This window comes from Salmo salar, chromosome ssa27 (genome assembly GCF_905237065.1).
Source record: "Salmo salar chromosome ssa27, Ssal_v3.1, whole genome shotgun sequence".
NCBI classification, from domain to species: Eukaryota; Metazoa; Chordata; class Actinopteri; order Salmoniformes; family Salmonidae; genus Salmo; species Salmo salar.
The window spans coordinates 33,322,619-33,340,281 of record NC_059468.1 but is presented as its reverse complement, the minus strand read 5'-3'; the positions used below and the strand labels follow the sequence as shown (position 1 = coordinate 33,340,281).

Below are 17,663 nucleotides of genomic sequence, written 5' to 3'. Positions count from 1 at the left end.
AATAAATGAATTGGTGCTTTCTAGAGAAGACTGGCAGGCGTACCTCATGAAGCTGGTAGAGAATGCAAAGCTGTCATCAAGGCAAAGGGTGGCTACTTTGAAGAATCTAAAATATATTTTGATTTGTTTAACACTTTTTTGGTTACTACATGATTCCATGTGTTATTTCATAGTTTTGATGTCTTCACTATTATTCTACAATGTAGAAAATATCAAGAAAAACCTTATCAATTGCATCAAAATTGTTTTGTAGAGTATTGTCACATCATTGTCATATTGTGATGCTTGTTTCAGAAGGTTGTACATGGAGAATATTTGACAGGGAGGAGTTTATGAATAGCCTGACAATGAAATACTCTGCAGGATTTCTTTGCCCATGTCATCTACAGTTGCAAAAGTCAAATGATAATAGGTGGACCATGATAAATGTTCTAACAACTGTCAAATTGCTGTAACTGCAGTGGACTGAAATGTGAGATGTGAATGCTATATAAAAATAAAATTAATCTCTTTAAAATAGTAGGGATTTGTGAAGAATATCAATTTACCTCACTATTTACAACACCATGTACTTATAATCAGATGAGGGTTGTCACGTGTTGACAACCCTCATCTGTAATTTCTGTGGAAAGAAAACATCCTGCAGTGATACTGTAAGTCTGTCTCTCTGGCCATGTGTCTGGGGTGAATTTCAAGGCAAAAGGAAAGACATTACATTATTAGGCTCAGAGCTCCCTCCAGTGGTCAATATGAACAAATCCCTATTTATAAGGAACATCATTTTTCCTCGCTTATGTTGGAGACAAAATCCTCAATTCACTATAAAGTTCAAATTGAATGTATATCATCAACTCCCTATGAGTAGCTCAGCATAACTTCACCCCTTTCAGATATTTGATAATCGTATTTTTCTTTGGAAAGTTGTTTGTAAATTATTATTAATTTATTTTAATCTGGACCTTTTTCAAACAAAAAAGAAACAAATAGAAAACAGGACAGGAACTAAGAGAAAACAGGACAGGAACTAAGAGAAAACAGGAACTAAGAGAAAACAGGACTGGAACTAAGAGAAAACAGGACAGGAACTAAGAGAAAACAGGAACTAAGAGAAAACAGGACTGGAACTAAGAGAAAACAGGACAGAAGCTAAGAGAAATCTAAGAGAAAACAGGACAGGAACTAAGAGAAATCTAAGAGAAAACAGGACTGGAACTAAGAGAAATCTAAGAGAAAACAGGACAGGAACTAAGAGAAATCTAAGAGAAAACAGGACAGGAACTAAGAGAAATCTAAGAGAAAACAGGACAGGAACTAAGAGAAATCTAAGAGAAAACAGGACAGGAACTAAGAGAAATCTAAGAGAAAACAGGACTGGAACTAAGAGAAAACAGGACAGAAGCTAAGAGAAATCTAAGAGAAAACAGGACAGGAACTAAGAGAAATCTAAGAGAAAACAGGACTGGAACTAAGAGAAAACAGGACAGAAGCTAAGAGAAATCTAAGAGAAAACAGGACAGGAACTAAGAGAAAACAGGACAGAAGCTAAGAGAAATCTAAGAGAAAACAGGACAGGAACTAAGAGAAAACAGGACAGGAACTAAGAGAAATCTAAGAGAAAACAGGACAGGAACTAAGAGAAATCTAAGAGAAAACAGGACAGGAACTAAGAGAAAACAGGACAGAAGCTAAGAGAAATCTAAGAGAAAACAGGACAGGAACTAAGAGAAATCTAAGAGAAAACAGGACAGGAACTAAGAGAAAACAGGACAGGAACTAAGAGAAAACAGGACAGGAACTAAGAGACAACAGGACCGAAGCTGAGACAGTCAAACCATAAGGGATGATTATAGTAGTTTATGATGAAGAAGCCTAAACAGCTGGGATCTCTTTCTCTAGGCCACTGACATAATATGGTGATGCTTCTAAACAAACACATGCATCTTATAGGTCCCGTGTGGCTCAGTTGGTAGAGCATGGTGTTTGCAACACCAGGGTTGTGGGTTCGATTCTCACGGGGGACCAGTACGGAGAAGAAGAAAAAATGTATGCATTCACTACTGTAAGTCGCTCTGGATAAGAGTGTCTGCTAAATGACTAAAATGTATGTTATTAGTATTTTTATTAACTTAACCATTTTATTTAAAAACAATAAAGATGAGTGATATAAACCTCTAATCTTATCTGTAGCTCTGGTGTGCATAGAGATGATTGTAAATATTTATCATATGGCTGCTAAGTCATCCGTCTTATCCACTTAACTCCCTTGGACTTACGGTCATACCTGTGTGGAGTGTTCTGTATGCGGGAACACGCCCTAATGCCCTTGCTCTTTACTGTTGGTCATACTGTATGGACCAGAAACTCTATGTGTGCCTCACAAATGGCACCCTATTCCCTATATAGTGCACTACTTTTGACCAGGACTCTGGTTAAAAGTGGTCCACCAAGTAGGCAATAGGGTGCCATTTGGGAGGCATGTCAATGCCTTGACATATAGCTCCTCCACTTCCTTACTCTGACTGTTACTATGGCCATTTTATCAAATGGAATCCACAATGCCTGTCATCTCTGCTGATATACTTTGCTGTACCAACCCTTCTTTATAACTCCTCGTGGTAATCAGACAAACTACAGTAAAGCACCATGCTGACTGGTGATCTACCGTAAAAGATTTTTAAAAATGAGGGTCCACCTCTGATTGATCAGAAGTTGTGATCCATGGATTTGAGCGGTCTGTCTTCACAGTGTGGACTCTGAACAGTGAAACTGCCGACGTAACTAATCATGTCAGATAACCAAGTATCATAGGAGGTTATTTCCTGTATCCATTTACAGGGAATTCTCTTGAGTGGTAGACTGGACAGAATGAAAAATACTGCAGCTGGAAAGCATTATATAGTTAAACAAGGAAAGCTATAGAGAAACAACATGTATCATAATAATTATTTTCTTGGCGTATTTTATTACTTTTTGGGGTTTTGTGGGATTGGTGGCACATAAGTAAAAATACACATATGACAAAAGTAAAGACAAATCTAAACATGTCACATTCTCACATGTATACATCCACTGTCAACCTCTGCATTACCGCTAACTACACACTTCACCCGATCACTAATTAAAATAGAATCTACCTACTTCCCTGCACAGTCACACTGTTATGGTATGTGGTTATACAAAAGATGTGGCAATTACAAAGGCAGTAGGCTGAGGATCTGTGAGTCCCACTAGAAATATCGGTGGTATAAATTACAGTTTGAACTAATCGCATACAGATGAAATCCTTTCAAACAGTAACATTACCACCAACAGCAGGATCATACTGAACACCAACATAATGCACTTCTATGTGCTAGATACAACAGAACTAGACTATAATCTCATATATCATCTACAAAGTCATTTTGAGGAAATCGTGTATCATATAGAATGATCAAGCGTGTTAAATTAAATATATCAAAACAGGTCAAATATAGAATAGTTTACATACAGTGTAATTTGTAATTGTATACAAATCCATTGCATTGTACTGTACAGTGTGAGGACTAGGAGGCTCTAGAAGCCAATCTTTTCCTCATACAGAGAGAGGAGCAACAGGATGCCCCAGCCAGACAGCAGTCCTAAGTTCTGGAGAAGGAACATGAGCCAGGGCCTACGGTTGTCCGCATGGATCATGGTTGGGAGCTGGGAGGAGAAAGAAGCAAGACAATCCACTGCATTTAACTCCTTGTCCAAATATAGCATATTTACAGAGAAAGATAGGCATTAGGGCATTGGTGAAAGACATAGGAGCAACTGTGCCATAACTAGGGGTCAGAGCTCTTCCTGGTCAGGTGACATAGCCAGGAGACACTCAAGGCCCAAGTCATAATTGGGCTTCCCGGGGAAAATGTTGTCTGAAGTTGCAACAGTAACCAAGGCGGCGGGGCTTAGCGAAGGGTCATTTGAACAATTTGTGCGATAGACTCTCATTTGAAGAGAAGCCCAAAGAAGCAATTCCTCACAGCCTGTTTGAGAATGTGGTAAAACTAGTGTACTAACCATATCAGCCAGACCCACATACAGGAAGAGACCAGAGGTGATGGCCGCGATCCACTGCTTGGTGGCCAGGTCAGTAGAGACGGTGAGGGCAATGTAGAGTCCGATGAAGGATGTGAGGGCACTGCCCACGTTCAGCATCAAGGCCTTCTTCACTGACAACCCGCTGTGCAGCAGGATTGCAAAATCACCTGGGAGATGTAGGATGGAGAGGTTTAAAAGGGACGCCAGTGATAAAATGTAGGTCTTAGGTTGATGCCATTGGAGGGATTGTGTGAATAGGAATCTGTATAGAGAGAGAAGACGTGGCTAATCATCTAGCACTACTATTCATCCATTCTAATACTTGACTGTTTGAAATGAAAAAATATTGTTCTGAAATCAAACAGACGCTGCTCAAATATACTTGATATAAAGAAACATCTGAAGTACCAATGTGGCTGGGTCACATTCCCTAAAGACCTCCTTCAACATGGCCAACTAGAGGCGTCAGTCAGTACAACACTCACCCAGTTCGTGAGGCAACTCATGACAGAACACAGCCAAAGACGTGGCAAGGCCGGAATTCCAGGAAACAGAAAAGGCCGCACCGATAGCCAGGCCATCGGCAAAGTTATGTATCGCGTCCCCTATGGTAACCATGTAGGGTAGCAGACGCTGTTCTAGTAGAGGGGAGAGACAGAAGGGAAACTCAGAGAAAGGTTCAGTCGTCTAAAGAAGTAAAGTCAAATTTGGCTATTGTTAATCATGTGTCTAAATTCATATTTCACAATAACAGCAGTATTGGATTAGCCAATGCCATTAGGATCTTCATTTGACCAGTTTCTCACAGCAGGAAAGGTATCCTGTAGCAACAGGAAATATGAATTATTGTGTGGATTATAATTAATGGACATTTTTGTAGGGATTGATACATTTTTAGTTAGGACAAATCAAGTCTGACATTTTAAAGTGGAAATTACAAACTTTAGAAGTCTTTTTAAACCTTAAATTTACTTAATGTTTGCATTTCCTGCAAGAACAGGGTGATCAAATTAAGATCCTACATCTGTAGGAACCAGTGGTGGAAAAAGTACTAAATTGTCCTACTTGAGTAAAAGTAAAGATACATTAATAGAAAGTGATTCAAGTAAAAGTGAAAGTCACCCAGTAAAATACTACTTGAGTAAAAGTCAAAGTATTTGGTTTTAAATATACTTCAGTATCAAAAGTAAATGTAATTGCTCAAATATACTTAAGTATGAAAAGTAAAAGTATAAATCATTTCAAATTCTTTATATTAAGCAAACCAGATGGCACAATTTTCATGTTTTTAAAAGAAAAAGTACTTATAGCCACAGGCACACTCCAACACTCAGATGTTATTTACAAACAAAACATTTGTGTTAAGTGATTCCGCCAGATCAGAGGCAGTAGGGATGACCAGGGATGTTCTCTTACTAAGTGCGTCAAATGGACAATTTTTTGGGTCAAAATGTAACGAGCACTTTTAGGTGTCAGGGAAAATAAAAAGTAAAAAGTACATTATTTTCTTTAGGAATGTAGTGAAGTAAAATTTGGCAAAAATATAAATAGTAAAGTAAAGTACAGATACCCCAAGAAACTACTTAACTAGTACTTTAAAGTATTTTTACACTGGTAGGAACTGGCAAGCTAGCGGTTATACTGTAGAGTGACTACAACTACACCATTGAATATTGTGCTTGAATTGTTTATAAAGATTACATAAAGGATGATGTCTCATTTTAATCATGTCAGATAAATAAATTGTTGTCACTGTTTATATTATCATTTACAATGATATGACAGAGTGTTTTTGGGTGCATCTGCAGCTAAAGCGTTGTACCCCTGTAGTAATGAATCCCTTTATTGCTGTTCCTCATGTAAATGAACAAAGCTCTTTGGTGCACATTACCCTTTGTCACGCTGAATGTGTGTAAACATTGACTAGACTTGACTAGTAAGTTCACAGTATATCAGCTTTCCAGTGAACACCCTGACTGTCAGATGACCTGATGACTTGGGTTGTCTATCTTACCTCTTGAGCGTTGGTTTATTTCTGGAAAGGCTTCCTCTGTGTCCTCACTGTGCTCACTTACAACCTTTTAGGATCAGAATTTTACAGAAGTATAACATCGGAATTATAGCAGGTGTGAACAAGTTAGTGGAGGACAAGGTGTTCAGAGACACGGGTAGTAAAGACTTGAGACTACATACTGTGTCAGGTAAAAACACAGCTTTACTGGCTGTTCAGTCATGGACCTCTGTCTGACTCAGATCTCCAAGAGAGAGGACAGAGGGTTTAGAATATCACAGGTGTGTCTTTGAATAAGTGGTACAGAACCTACCAGATGTATCTGTGAATAAGTGGTACAGAACCTACCAGATGTATCTGTGAATAAGTGGTACAGAACCTACCAGATGTATCTGTGAATAAGTGGTACAGAACCTACCAGATGTATCTGTGAATAAGTGGTACAGAACCTACCAGATGTATCTGTGAATAAGTGGTACAGAACCTACCAGGTCAGTCTGTGAATAAGTGGTACCGAACCTACCAGTTCAGTCTGTGAATAAGTGGTACAGAACCTACCAGGTCAGTCTGTGAATAAGTGGTACAGAACCTACCAGGTCAGTCTGTGAGATGGACTGCTTGTTCTTTTTCTCCTGCATGTACATCTCCAGGACTTTACCATGATCACAGTGATGGGGCTCAGACCCCTCCTGGAAACACAATGGCACAATGTATCGGTCTGTGCCCGGAACATCACAACAAAGAACATGTACAGTTGAAGACGGAAGTTTACATACACTTAGCTTGGAGTCATTAAAACTCGTTTTTCAACCACTCCACAAATGTATTGTTAACAAACTATAGTTTTGGAAAGTCGGTTAGGACATCTACTTTGTGTATGACACAAGTAATTTTCAACAATTGTTTACAGACAGATTATTTCACTTATAATTCATTGTATCACAATTCCAGTGGGTCAGACGTTTACATACACTAAGTTGACTGTGCCTTTAAACAGCTTGGAAAATTCCAGAAAATGATGTCATGGCTTTAGAAGCTTCTGATATGCTAATTGACATCATTTGAGTCAATTGGAGGTGTACCTGTGGATGTATTTCAAGGCCTACCTTCAAACTCAGTGCCTCTTTGCTTGACATCATAGGAAAATCAAAATAAATCAGCCAAGACCTAAGAAAAAAATGTTTCATCCTTGGGAGCAATTTCCAAATGCCTGAAGGTACCACGTTCATCTGTACAAACAATAGTACGCAAGTATAAACACCATAGGACCGCGCAGCCGTCATACCACTCAGGAAGGAGTGGAAACAGGTACAAAAGTATATCCACAGTAAAACGAGTCCTATATCGACAGAACCTGAAAGGCCACTCAGCAAGGAAGAAGCCACTGCTCCAAAACCGCCACAAGAAAGCCAGACTACGGTTTGCAACTGCACATGGGGACAAAGATCGTACTTTTTGGAGAAATGTCCTCTGGTCTGACGAAACAAAAATAGAACTGTTTAGCCATAATGATCATCGCTATGTTTGGAGGAAAAGGGGCAGGCTTGCAAGCCAAAGAACGCCATCCCAACCATGAAGCAAGGGAGTGGCAGCATCATGTTGTGGGGGTGCTTTGCAGCAGGAGGGACTGGTGCACTTCATAAAATAGATGGCATCATTAGCAAGGAAAATTATATATATATATTGAAGCAACATCTCAAGACGTCAGTCAGGAAGTTAAAGCTTGGTCGCAAATGGGTCTTTCAGATGGACAATGACCCCAAGCATACTTCCAAAGTTGTGGCAAAATGGCTTAAGGACAACAACGTCAAGGTATTGGAGTGGCCATCAAAAAGCCCTGAACTCAATCCTATAGAACATTTGTGGGCAGAACTGAAAAAGCGTGTGTGAGCAAGGAGGCCTACAAACCTGACTCAGTTACACCAGCTCTGTCAGGAGGAATGGGCCAAAATTCACCCAACTAACTGTGGGAAGCTTATGGAAGGCTACCCGAAACGTTTGACCGAGGTTAAACAATTTAAAGGCAATGCTACCAAATAATAATTGAGTGTATGTAAACTTCTGACCCACTGGAAATGTGATGAAAGAAATAAAAGCTGAAATAAATCACTCTCTACTATTATTCTGACATTTCACATTCTTAAAATAAAGTGGTGATCCTAACTGACCAGAGACAGGGAATTTTTACTAGGATTAAATGTCGGGAATTGTGAAAAACTGAGTTTAAATGTATTTGGCTAAGGTGTATGTAAACTTCTGACTTCAACTGTATCTACCGGTGATAGCTAACAATTCTCACATTTTGGAACCAGTAAGACCTGATCAATTTATTTGACCGAAACATTGCACTTTATTAAAAAGGTGTATTGGAGGTGTACGTGTGTGGAATTTCTTTTCACCATGGATCCACCGAACCTGTAAGCTGACAGAATGGAGGTGTTCAGTAAGGAGATAAGGTTTAGAAACAGTGTGAAATGGGAAGGTACCACCTGAACGTGTCCAATAAGAACCCTGATTTTTGTTTCCTGTTGCAACACATTTTGCTACATCGTGCCCTACTGAACACAGCCCAGATGAGACACTACTTACCTCATGGTGATGCAGGGAATGGTGATGGCTGTCCTTGTGAGTGGTGATGATGGAGAAGATAGTCTCCATGAGATAGAAGCAGTAGATGCCAGCCATCATCACCAGTATCTTACAGATGTAGTCTGGAACCTCCTCTGAGTGGCTGTGGTCCGATCCGTCACTGTGAACATGGAGGCCTAGGAACTGAACCAACAGAGGAAACACAGTCACAACCCAGTCTGACACAGTCAGCCCAATGACAGTGTTATGTCATTGTAATGACAGTGTTATGTCATTGTTTTGACAGTGTTACGTAGCTCTTATGAAGGCAGGTTCAAGTAAAGTGTAATATACTACACAAGACCAAATACTGGCGATGCAATCAACCTGTGCAGGGTCCATTACTCTGAAATGGCCTCCTTCACTCACTACTGACAGATGAAAGTCTAGAGTGGAGACCAGAACCTATCCACCATATTGCTTTAACCAATCAAGTCCTCTTAATAAGTGGTTGAGAAGGAGAGGAAGATAAGAAATCATGTCGGACCATTGGGACACATTGTTATGTTGCTCTTATCATTGGCTTTGTAATAACCTAAAGTTCCCTGAAGGAACATGGGGCCATTTCTCTGTTTGCCCGATCTGAAGGGGTCGTTCTTGTTCCTTAAATCACGCCGTTATTATTTGACACTGTAAGTGATGACAGGGTGTGACAGCCTGCTAATACTTCGCCCTGCGATGTTGACATGATGGATCTAAATGGATTGAGCTGCAGCAGCAGGAAGTATCCCCTCCAGACTTCTGCCCTGGGGGAAATAAGGCTAGGAAGCATCAGATGGGACTACTGTATGTGTTGCTCTGACTTATCATGAGGTCTCTCAGACATCTGGCTGATTATTGGGTTGCACTGACATTAACCACAACACTTTAATGAAGTGTTGAGGAGGAAGAGGTCTGGCTGGCTAGATAAGTGGTTTTCTTTTCACATTGGACATTCCAGCACCTATGATGGATGCATAACCAGGCCAGTACAGCGTAGATCAGCTTGAATCAGCTGGGCTCAGTGATGTGGATATGGTACTGTGGTGCTCACCATAGGCAGGAGGTGCAACAGGGCGTCCCCAGTGAGGGAGCCAACGGCCAGGCTGACACAGAACTGGATGACGAGCTGGAAGACACTGCTGCAGGAGGTACACAGCAGCACCATAACGCCAACCAGGGCGGCCAGACAGATCAGCAGATTGGCTATGGAGGCATACGCAAACTCTGTGGGGAGAGAGAATTAACATTAAGGGGTTACAAATATAATAACAGTGCCAGACTGAAGCCAATCAGTCAAGCCACAAAGGTCTGTTAGATAATACATTGTCTGATTATGCTTGAAATAGGCTCTAGTCCTACCGAGTGCAATAGGCTCTAGTCCTACCGAGTGCAATAGGCTCTAGTCCTACCGAGTGCAATAGGCTCTAGTCCTACCGAGTGCAATAGGCTCTAGTCCTACCGAATGCAATAGGCTCTAGTCCTACCGAATGCAATAGGCTCTAGTCCTACCGAATGCAATAGGCTCTAGTCCTACCGAATGCAATAGGCTCTAGTCCTACCGAATGCAATAGGCTCTAGTCCTACCGAATGCAATAGGCTCTAGTCCTACCGAATGCAATAGGCTCTAGTCCTACCGAATGCAATAGGCTCTAGTCCTACCGAATGCAATAGGCTCTAGTCCTACCGAATGCAATAGGCTCTAGTCCTACCGAATGCAATAGGCTCTAGTCCTACCGAGTGCAATAGGCTCTAGTCCTACCGAATGCAATAGGCTCTAGTCCTACCGAGTGCAATAGGCTCTAGTCCTACCGAGTGCAATAGGCTCTAGTCCTACCGAGTGCAATAGGCTCTAGTCCTACCGAGTGCAATAGGCTCTAGTCCTACCGAGTGCAATAGGCTCTAGTCCTACCAAATGCAATAGGCTCTAGTCCTACCGAGTGCAATAGGCTCTAGTCCTACCGAATGCAATAGGCTCTAGTCCTACCGAATGCAATAGGCTCTAGTCCTACCGAATGCAATAGGCTCTAGTCCTACTGAATGAAATAGGCTCTAGTCCTACTGAGTGCAATAGGCTCTAGTCCTACCGAATGAAATAGGCTCTAGTATTTTTGGCCTACAGCCTAAAGTTTTGTGATTTAGAATTTTGGAGCATTCATATTTACAAACATAAGAAATGTATTTCTGCATAGCCTCTCTATAATTCCTTTATCATAAAAAAATTAACAGGCAGGAAAGGGACTTTCTGTATCAAAAGGAAAGGAATGAGTGTTGAATATAGAGTGTACTGTAGCAATCAATAGATCAATCACAAGAGCACACAATGCAGAATCACAGTGGATAGAACTGTAGTAGTTCACTCACTCTCTGTTGTGCTGAGCTGGTCTAATGGTCCAGTGGGGGGAGAGATGCTGTTGCAGGCACCACTGAGGAGCTGCTGGACCAGGGCTGGGCTGAGCCGGGCCACGTCAGACCTGGACAGGCTAGATCCATTCAGCCCATGGATCTTTATCAGCTCCTCCGGGCTGAAACACGTCTACGTGGAGGAAACAGGGTTGAAACACGTCAGCGTGGAGAAAACAGGGCTGAAACACGTCAGCGTGGAGAAAACAGGGCTGAAACACGTCAGCGTGGAGAAAACAGGGCTGAAACACGTCAGCGTGGAGAAAACAGGGCTGAAACACGTCAGCGTGGAGGAAACAGGGCTGAAACACGTCAGCGTGGAGAAAACAGGGCTGAAACACGTCAGCGTGGAGAAAACAGGGCTGAAACACGTCAGCGTGGAGAAAACAGGGCTGAAACACGTCAGCGTGGAGAAAACAGGGCTGAAACACGTCAGCGTGGAGAAAACAGGGCTGAAACACGTCAGCGTGGAGAAAACAGGGCTGAAACACGTCAGCGTGGAGAAAACAGGGCTGAAACACGTCAGCGTGGAGAAAACAGGGCTGAAACACGTCAGCGTAGAGAAAACAGGGCTGAAACACATCAGCGTGGAGAAAACAGGGCTGAAACACGTCAACGTGGAGAAAACAGGGCTGAAACACGTCTATGTGGAGAAAACAGGACTGAAACATCTACGTGGAAGAAACACGGCTGAAACACATCTGCGTGGAGGAAACAAGCAATATTTCAAAAAAACACTTTCCGTCACAGAATATGTATCGCCCCGATATGTGGTAATTGCTACAGTTGAAAATACAGTGCCGTGTGTCAGTGTAAAATGGAAGTGCAAATGAATTCTTCAATTAATATACCTCTGTCAGAATACTGTGTCCCAAATGGATCACTACTCCCTTTGTAGTGCACAACTTTTGACCAAAGTCCATTGGCCTATTCTTTGAATTGACACTCCTTGTCGCTAACTGATTGACTGACAGTAAGATGTCATTGGCCATTCACAAAGTGGGGACCAATATATTACAAGTAACATGTTATTATCCCTCAGCAGTGTTCCTTCTCATTCAGATTTCTCTAATATAGATATTACCATGGGGAGAATCCTACAGCTGCCAATAGCTCAGGCCATCTACTGCACATCTGAGGCTCATTGTAATGCACTGGAGATGCAGCGGACAGCAGGGGTTTAGCAGTCTGATAATGAGTCAGAGTGAAGGAGCCTGTGTGTGCGTGCGTGCATGCATGCGTGCGTCGTTAAGCCCCTGAAGGTCTCTTCAGGAGATTGGAGCGATGGCCTTGACCTAATTACAGACAAAGCACCATGGTGGTTGAGTATAACAATTACCAGTTCCCAGCTGCTGATGTTCCTCTGGTGGTACCCCTCCTCATGACTCTTCCTGAAGGCATCACCTCCACTTCGACCCCCACGACCCTTGCTAACAGTACTGTGGTCACTATGGTCATGGTCAATGTGGTCATCGTGACCATGGTCATCTTTGTGTCCCTCTTGATCCTCTTCGTGGATTCCACCCAGTTGCAGGCTCTTCATAAGACCTTCCAGCTCTACAGAGATTAATCACAATGATATGGTTAGTTGGTGGTAGAGTATATTAGCAGGCCATTGAGGAACAGTAATATAGTGGTAGAGTATATTAGCAGGCCATTGAGGAACAGTAATATGCTGGTAGAGTATATTAGCAGGCCATTGAGGAACAGTAATATGGTGGTAGAGTATATTAGCAGGCCATTGAGGAACAGTAATATGGTGGTAGAGTATATTAGCAGGCCATTGAGGAACAGTAATATGCTGGTAGAGTATATTAGCAGGCCATTGAGGAACAGTAATATGGTGGTAGAGTATATTAGCAGGCCATTGAGGAACAGTAATATGGTGGTAGAGTATATTAGCAGGCCATTGAGGAACAGTAATATAGTGGTAGAGTATATTAGCAGGCCATTGAGGAACAGTAATATGCTGGTAGAGTATATTAGCAGACCATTGAGGAACAGTAATATGGTGGTAGAGTATATTAGCAGGCCATTGAGGAACAGTAATATGGTGGGAGAGTATATTAACAGGCCATTGAGGAACAGTAATATGCTGGTGGAGTATATTAGCAGACCATTGAGGAACAGTAATATGGTGGTAGGGTATATTAGCAGGCCATTGAGGAACAGTAATATGGTGGTAGAGTATATTAACAGGCCATTGAGGAACATTAATATGCTGGTAGAGTTTATTAGCAGACCATTGAGGAACAGTAATATGGTGGAAGAGCATATTAGGCCATTGGGGAACAGCAATATAAACTCTCATTATCCAGGCTTCATGGGGTTATAGCATAGGGTTTGAGGGTAACATTAACATAGGGTTTGAGGGTAACATTAACATAGGGGTAGAGGATAACATTAATAGCGTCATGCTAAATGAATGATGAACTATGTATTGCACAAGATGGATTAATGAGTGGGTTGATGTTACAGTACAGCCAGGAGCATGAGTAATGCTCCTGGCTGTACTGTAATAATAATAAAACGAAACAGTGCGAGGAAAATGATTCATACTAAATAGGGATAGTAGTTTGTAATGAGGCAATATTACAGCACGGACATTTTGTATACACAGGAATAGTTGTTTCTTACTGTACCGTGTATGGTAATGTTGTCAGAACCGAAGGAGTTGAATATGAAATCCAGAAAGTAGTCTTCTTCAGGCAGTGCTCTGGCAGTCATGCAGTCACCTCGCAAAGCATGGTAAACTATGTATCCAAACACCACATCCATGTTGTGTGGGCCACCATCATTCATCTCCTCCAAGATATCTTGACCAGTAAGACAGTGCTAAATGACCACGATAACACGGGACAAACACACACCGTTGAATAGAATAGAAATATTTTGTTGAAACAAATCTACTCAAATGAGTTTGTTAGAAAACAGGTCACTGTTGCTAACAGTAGTTCATTGGTTTTCTGTTGCACAACCTTAGAAAGGTAGAGTTTATAAAATGTGTTGCCATTCTTATTAACACAGCAGCACCAACCTGGTCGTACTGCTGATCAGGCTTGTAGTGCTTCTTCAAGTTATGGAGCAGTGTTTCTATCCCACTGCTCTCCATGTCTCCGTGTCCATCCCCATGGTCATAGCCTGTGATCTCATGGATGAAGTGGTCCGTCTCGTCCCCCCACCTCCCTGCCCTCACGGCAGAGCAGGCCTCTGAGGGAGAGCCGAGGTACAGGCAGCATCCTGCCGCTACTCTGAAGAAGCCCTCGTTGTGAAGGAGACCACCAGTGCTGGTGAAGTTACCCACCAGCTGGTCTACTGACTGCACAGACAGGCACTAGAAACAAGCAGGGTGGCTTCAGTGTTTCATGGAGATTATTTATTTACTCAGTACAAATATAGGCCTAATTTAATGAGAGAAAACCAACGTAGGGTCTTGTATAGTCAGTCATTATGACCACAAAGCTAAAGGAGTTTGGGTTGGGTGAACGTGAGAAAATAAAAATCTAATTTTCTGATCTTTAACAGCTATTCTCAGGCTTTTTGAGTCAGGACATACAGTGACTTGGCCTATTATCTAACAGATTATTCTGTAGAGTCTACCAGAAACCCAGAACCGATTAGTGAAGGTGCTGGAGGCAAAATGCTAAACTGGAGAAACAGAAGAAAAAAAGTCTTGACACACTTTAAGTCAGATGCACATTTCTTTTAAAAGAGCCTGAGCTTGATGAAGGTCGACTGACCGAAAGCTCCGTATCTATTAAAATAAATGTGCATCTCACTGGAAGTGTGCAGACTTCTTCCTGATTCTCCAGTACCATGACCACGTATGAGTAAGATCTCGAGCCATTGTTGTATTAGCAGAACATGCCGTCTAACTACTGATCATTAGTGTTAGTCCCAAACATGTTTGGCCAATTGATAACACATCTCTCACATAACGTGTGATAGAAAACGTCCTCTACATGGTCACAAGGGCAGATTACACTTGCCAGGTAAAGTCCAAGGCCTTCAATGTCTGAACAACAGAAAAAAATGTATGTTTACATGTTTTTCTACTGTAATCAAATGAAACTAAAATGAACACTTATTGGAGTACTTGTGGTGCATTGGCATGATGGACAGAGTCATTTTAATTTTTTACATTGAATGTATTAAATAAAACAGAATGCCCAGTCATTAAGACGTTTAAACAGGCTGCACAGTAATAGGGTAAAACAACCACGATATATTTTTTTAAGTATTTTTTTTTTTTACACATTAGCCATTTAAGTCAAAGCCATTGCTATAATCTATGATAATACCCTAACACATGGAATTTGATAAATATTGATCAGGTGTTTTACGTCATTGGTAGAACATAATGATTTTAATAAATCTGGTACAAAACAATCTGCAATGACGACGTCGTGTATTCTCTCTATATAATACCTACATAATAATAGCCAGAATCATTATTGTTATCATTATCATATAATTATTATTATTATAATTATAATTATAATTATAATAATTATTATTATTATTATTATGGAGCACGCATTCAACTTTTGAATTGCTCAGTGCTCACGATATATGTATCAATAAAAAATACTTTGTTAGAGACTGGTCAATAAAAATAAAAAAAATACAGATTTAGGCTTAACAAACTAGGTCTGAAAAAGCACTATGATAAATGTACATTGCTGTATTCCATTGTGTGTAGCGCACGGCACAGTAACAGGTGCAGGTTGGACCTCGACCTTTCCTAAAACCAAGTTGAAGCGAGTGTAAGAAAAAAGTTACCTTTTCACACGACACACCAGGGCACTGCACACGCTTCTCCAACAGTTTGAAAAAGGAGCGAACTGACATTTCATCCAGGTATTCCTCTCCTGGCGAAACGAGCTCCACCACTTTCCCATATACATCCATAGGTGAACACCACGCATAGCTGAATAGGTGAAAACTCAGACATAGGAGAATAACGGGAAAATACCTATATACAGTTTCCATTGTTCTATTAAAATATAAATCCTCTTTAAAAAAATAAAATAAAAAGTGCAAAAACAGTGAGTTTATAGAAAGAGATGATTCCGAGTGGCGCATATGCAGTCCACACACGGTTTTAAGTTCACCAAACAGCTATCTATAAATCAGCTAAGTTAGAGATTTCCTTGACCTGTTAGCTCGTCTTTGATTGGTCCAGAGGTGAGTTGCGCTTCTCTACCAGTCCATAAATAGGAAACCATTGCAGTTCACCCTGAATAAGGGGTACAGGTCCAAAATCACCTGTCTTCAATGTACACTCAGCATCAGCTGACATAATGGCAAGAGTTATGTCAATAAGACATGTTGCTAGGAATACAGGCAAAATATTTGTGCCAACTGATTTCACTTACATCCTCAATGGTGACCAATACCCTGATGATGAGCCTTCCCTGCTCTCTCTCCAGTGGTGAATATATCTAATATATTAGCTAACATTCCCATATATTAAATATTGTGTATTGGGAAAATGAATAAACATGTAACAAAGAATTACTGACAGTGTAGAAACAAAACAAATAATACACATTTCTACAGAACCTTTTTGTAAAACATGTATACTAATACATGAATTGAAGGATATATTTTGAGAAACAACCAACACAGTTTAGGACATTTATTGATGAATCAATTCAGAGGCCCCATTCTCCATGTATAACCATTCTGTGGAATAAAAGTACTTTCCATGGACATCATTCAACATATGCTCTGACCGTGTGACTGGATGATTGGGTTTCATATTTAAAGGCCAATAGTTTTTCCTGACCATGGCTAAGAGAAACTCCGGGCCCTACCCACAATGATTAATGGACTGATGACTTCACTCTACACCACATCAGTGACTGGGCCAGGTGAGGCTGGTCTGGCAGAACTACCAAACACATCCTTGTGTCAATGGTCAGCAGGAAATGAGGGGGAGAAATCTCCAAGTCAACATGAAGCTGTTTGAAGGGTCTTTAGATGTAAGCATGAACATCCAAATCAGGTACTCAAAGTTGGCCTACAGTAGTTTGCCACCTATGTCACTTTGAACATATTTGGATGAAATAACATCATGTTCAGCAGGGTTGTGCACAGACCTTTGGTGGGGCAGGGTCAGCAGGGTTGGCACAGACCTTTGGTGGGGCAGGGTCAGCAGGGTTGGCACAGACCTTTGGTGGGGCAGGGTCAGCAGGGTTGGCACAGACCTTTGGTGGGGCAGGGTCAGCAGGGTTGGCACAGACCTTTGGTGGGGCAGGGTCAGCAGGGTTGGCACAGACCTTTGGTGGGGCAGGGTCAGCAGGGTTGGCACAGACCTTTGGTGGGGCAGGGTCAGCAGGGTTGGCACAGACCTTTGGTGGGGCAGGGTCAGCAGGGTTGGCACAGACCTTTGGTGGGGCAGGGTCAGCAGGGTTGGCACAGACCTTTGGTGGGGCAGGGTCAGCAGGGTTGTGCACAGACCTTTGGTGGGGCAGGGTCAGCAGGGTTGGCACAGACCTTTGGTGGGGCAGGGTCAGCAGGGTTGGCACAGACCTTTGGTGGGGCAGGGTCAGCAGGGTTGGCACAGACCTTTGGT

The 17,663-nt window shown here is 41.6% G+C and overlaps 1 protein-coding gene across 1 annotated transcript; it reads right to left on the bottom strand.

Annotated features, from left to right (window-relative positions):
• Positions 1-2,942: 2,942 nt before the first annotated feature.
• LOC106588961 (zinc transporter ZIP4) lies at positions 2,943-16,220 on the bottom strand. Its single transcript, XM_045709302.1, has 12 exons — positions 15,866-16,220; positions 14,121-14,417; positions 13,726-13,918; positions 12,423-12,640; positions 11,045-11,216; positions 9,735-9,907; positions 8,663-8,845; positions 6,667-6,762; positions 6,077-6,140; positions 4,548-4,700; positions 4,042-4,229; positions 2,943-3,684 (listed from the first exon to the last, which is right to left on the bottom strand). Exons 1-12 carry the CDS (start codon positions 16,166-16,168, stop codon positions 3,556-3,558), a joined length of 2,169 nt encoding a protein of 722 aa, XP_045565258.1. The 5' UTR covers positions 16,169-16,220; the 3' UTR covers positions 2,943-3,555.
• Between the last annotated feature and the right edge of the window lie 1,443 nt (positions 16,221-17,663).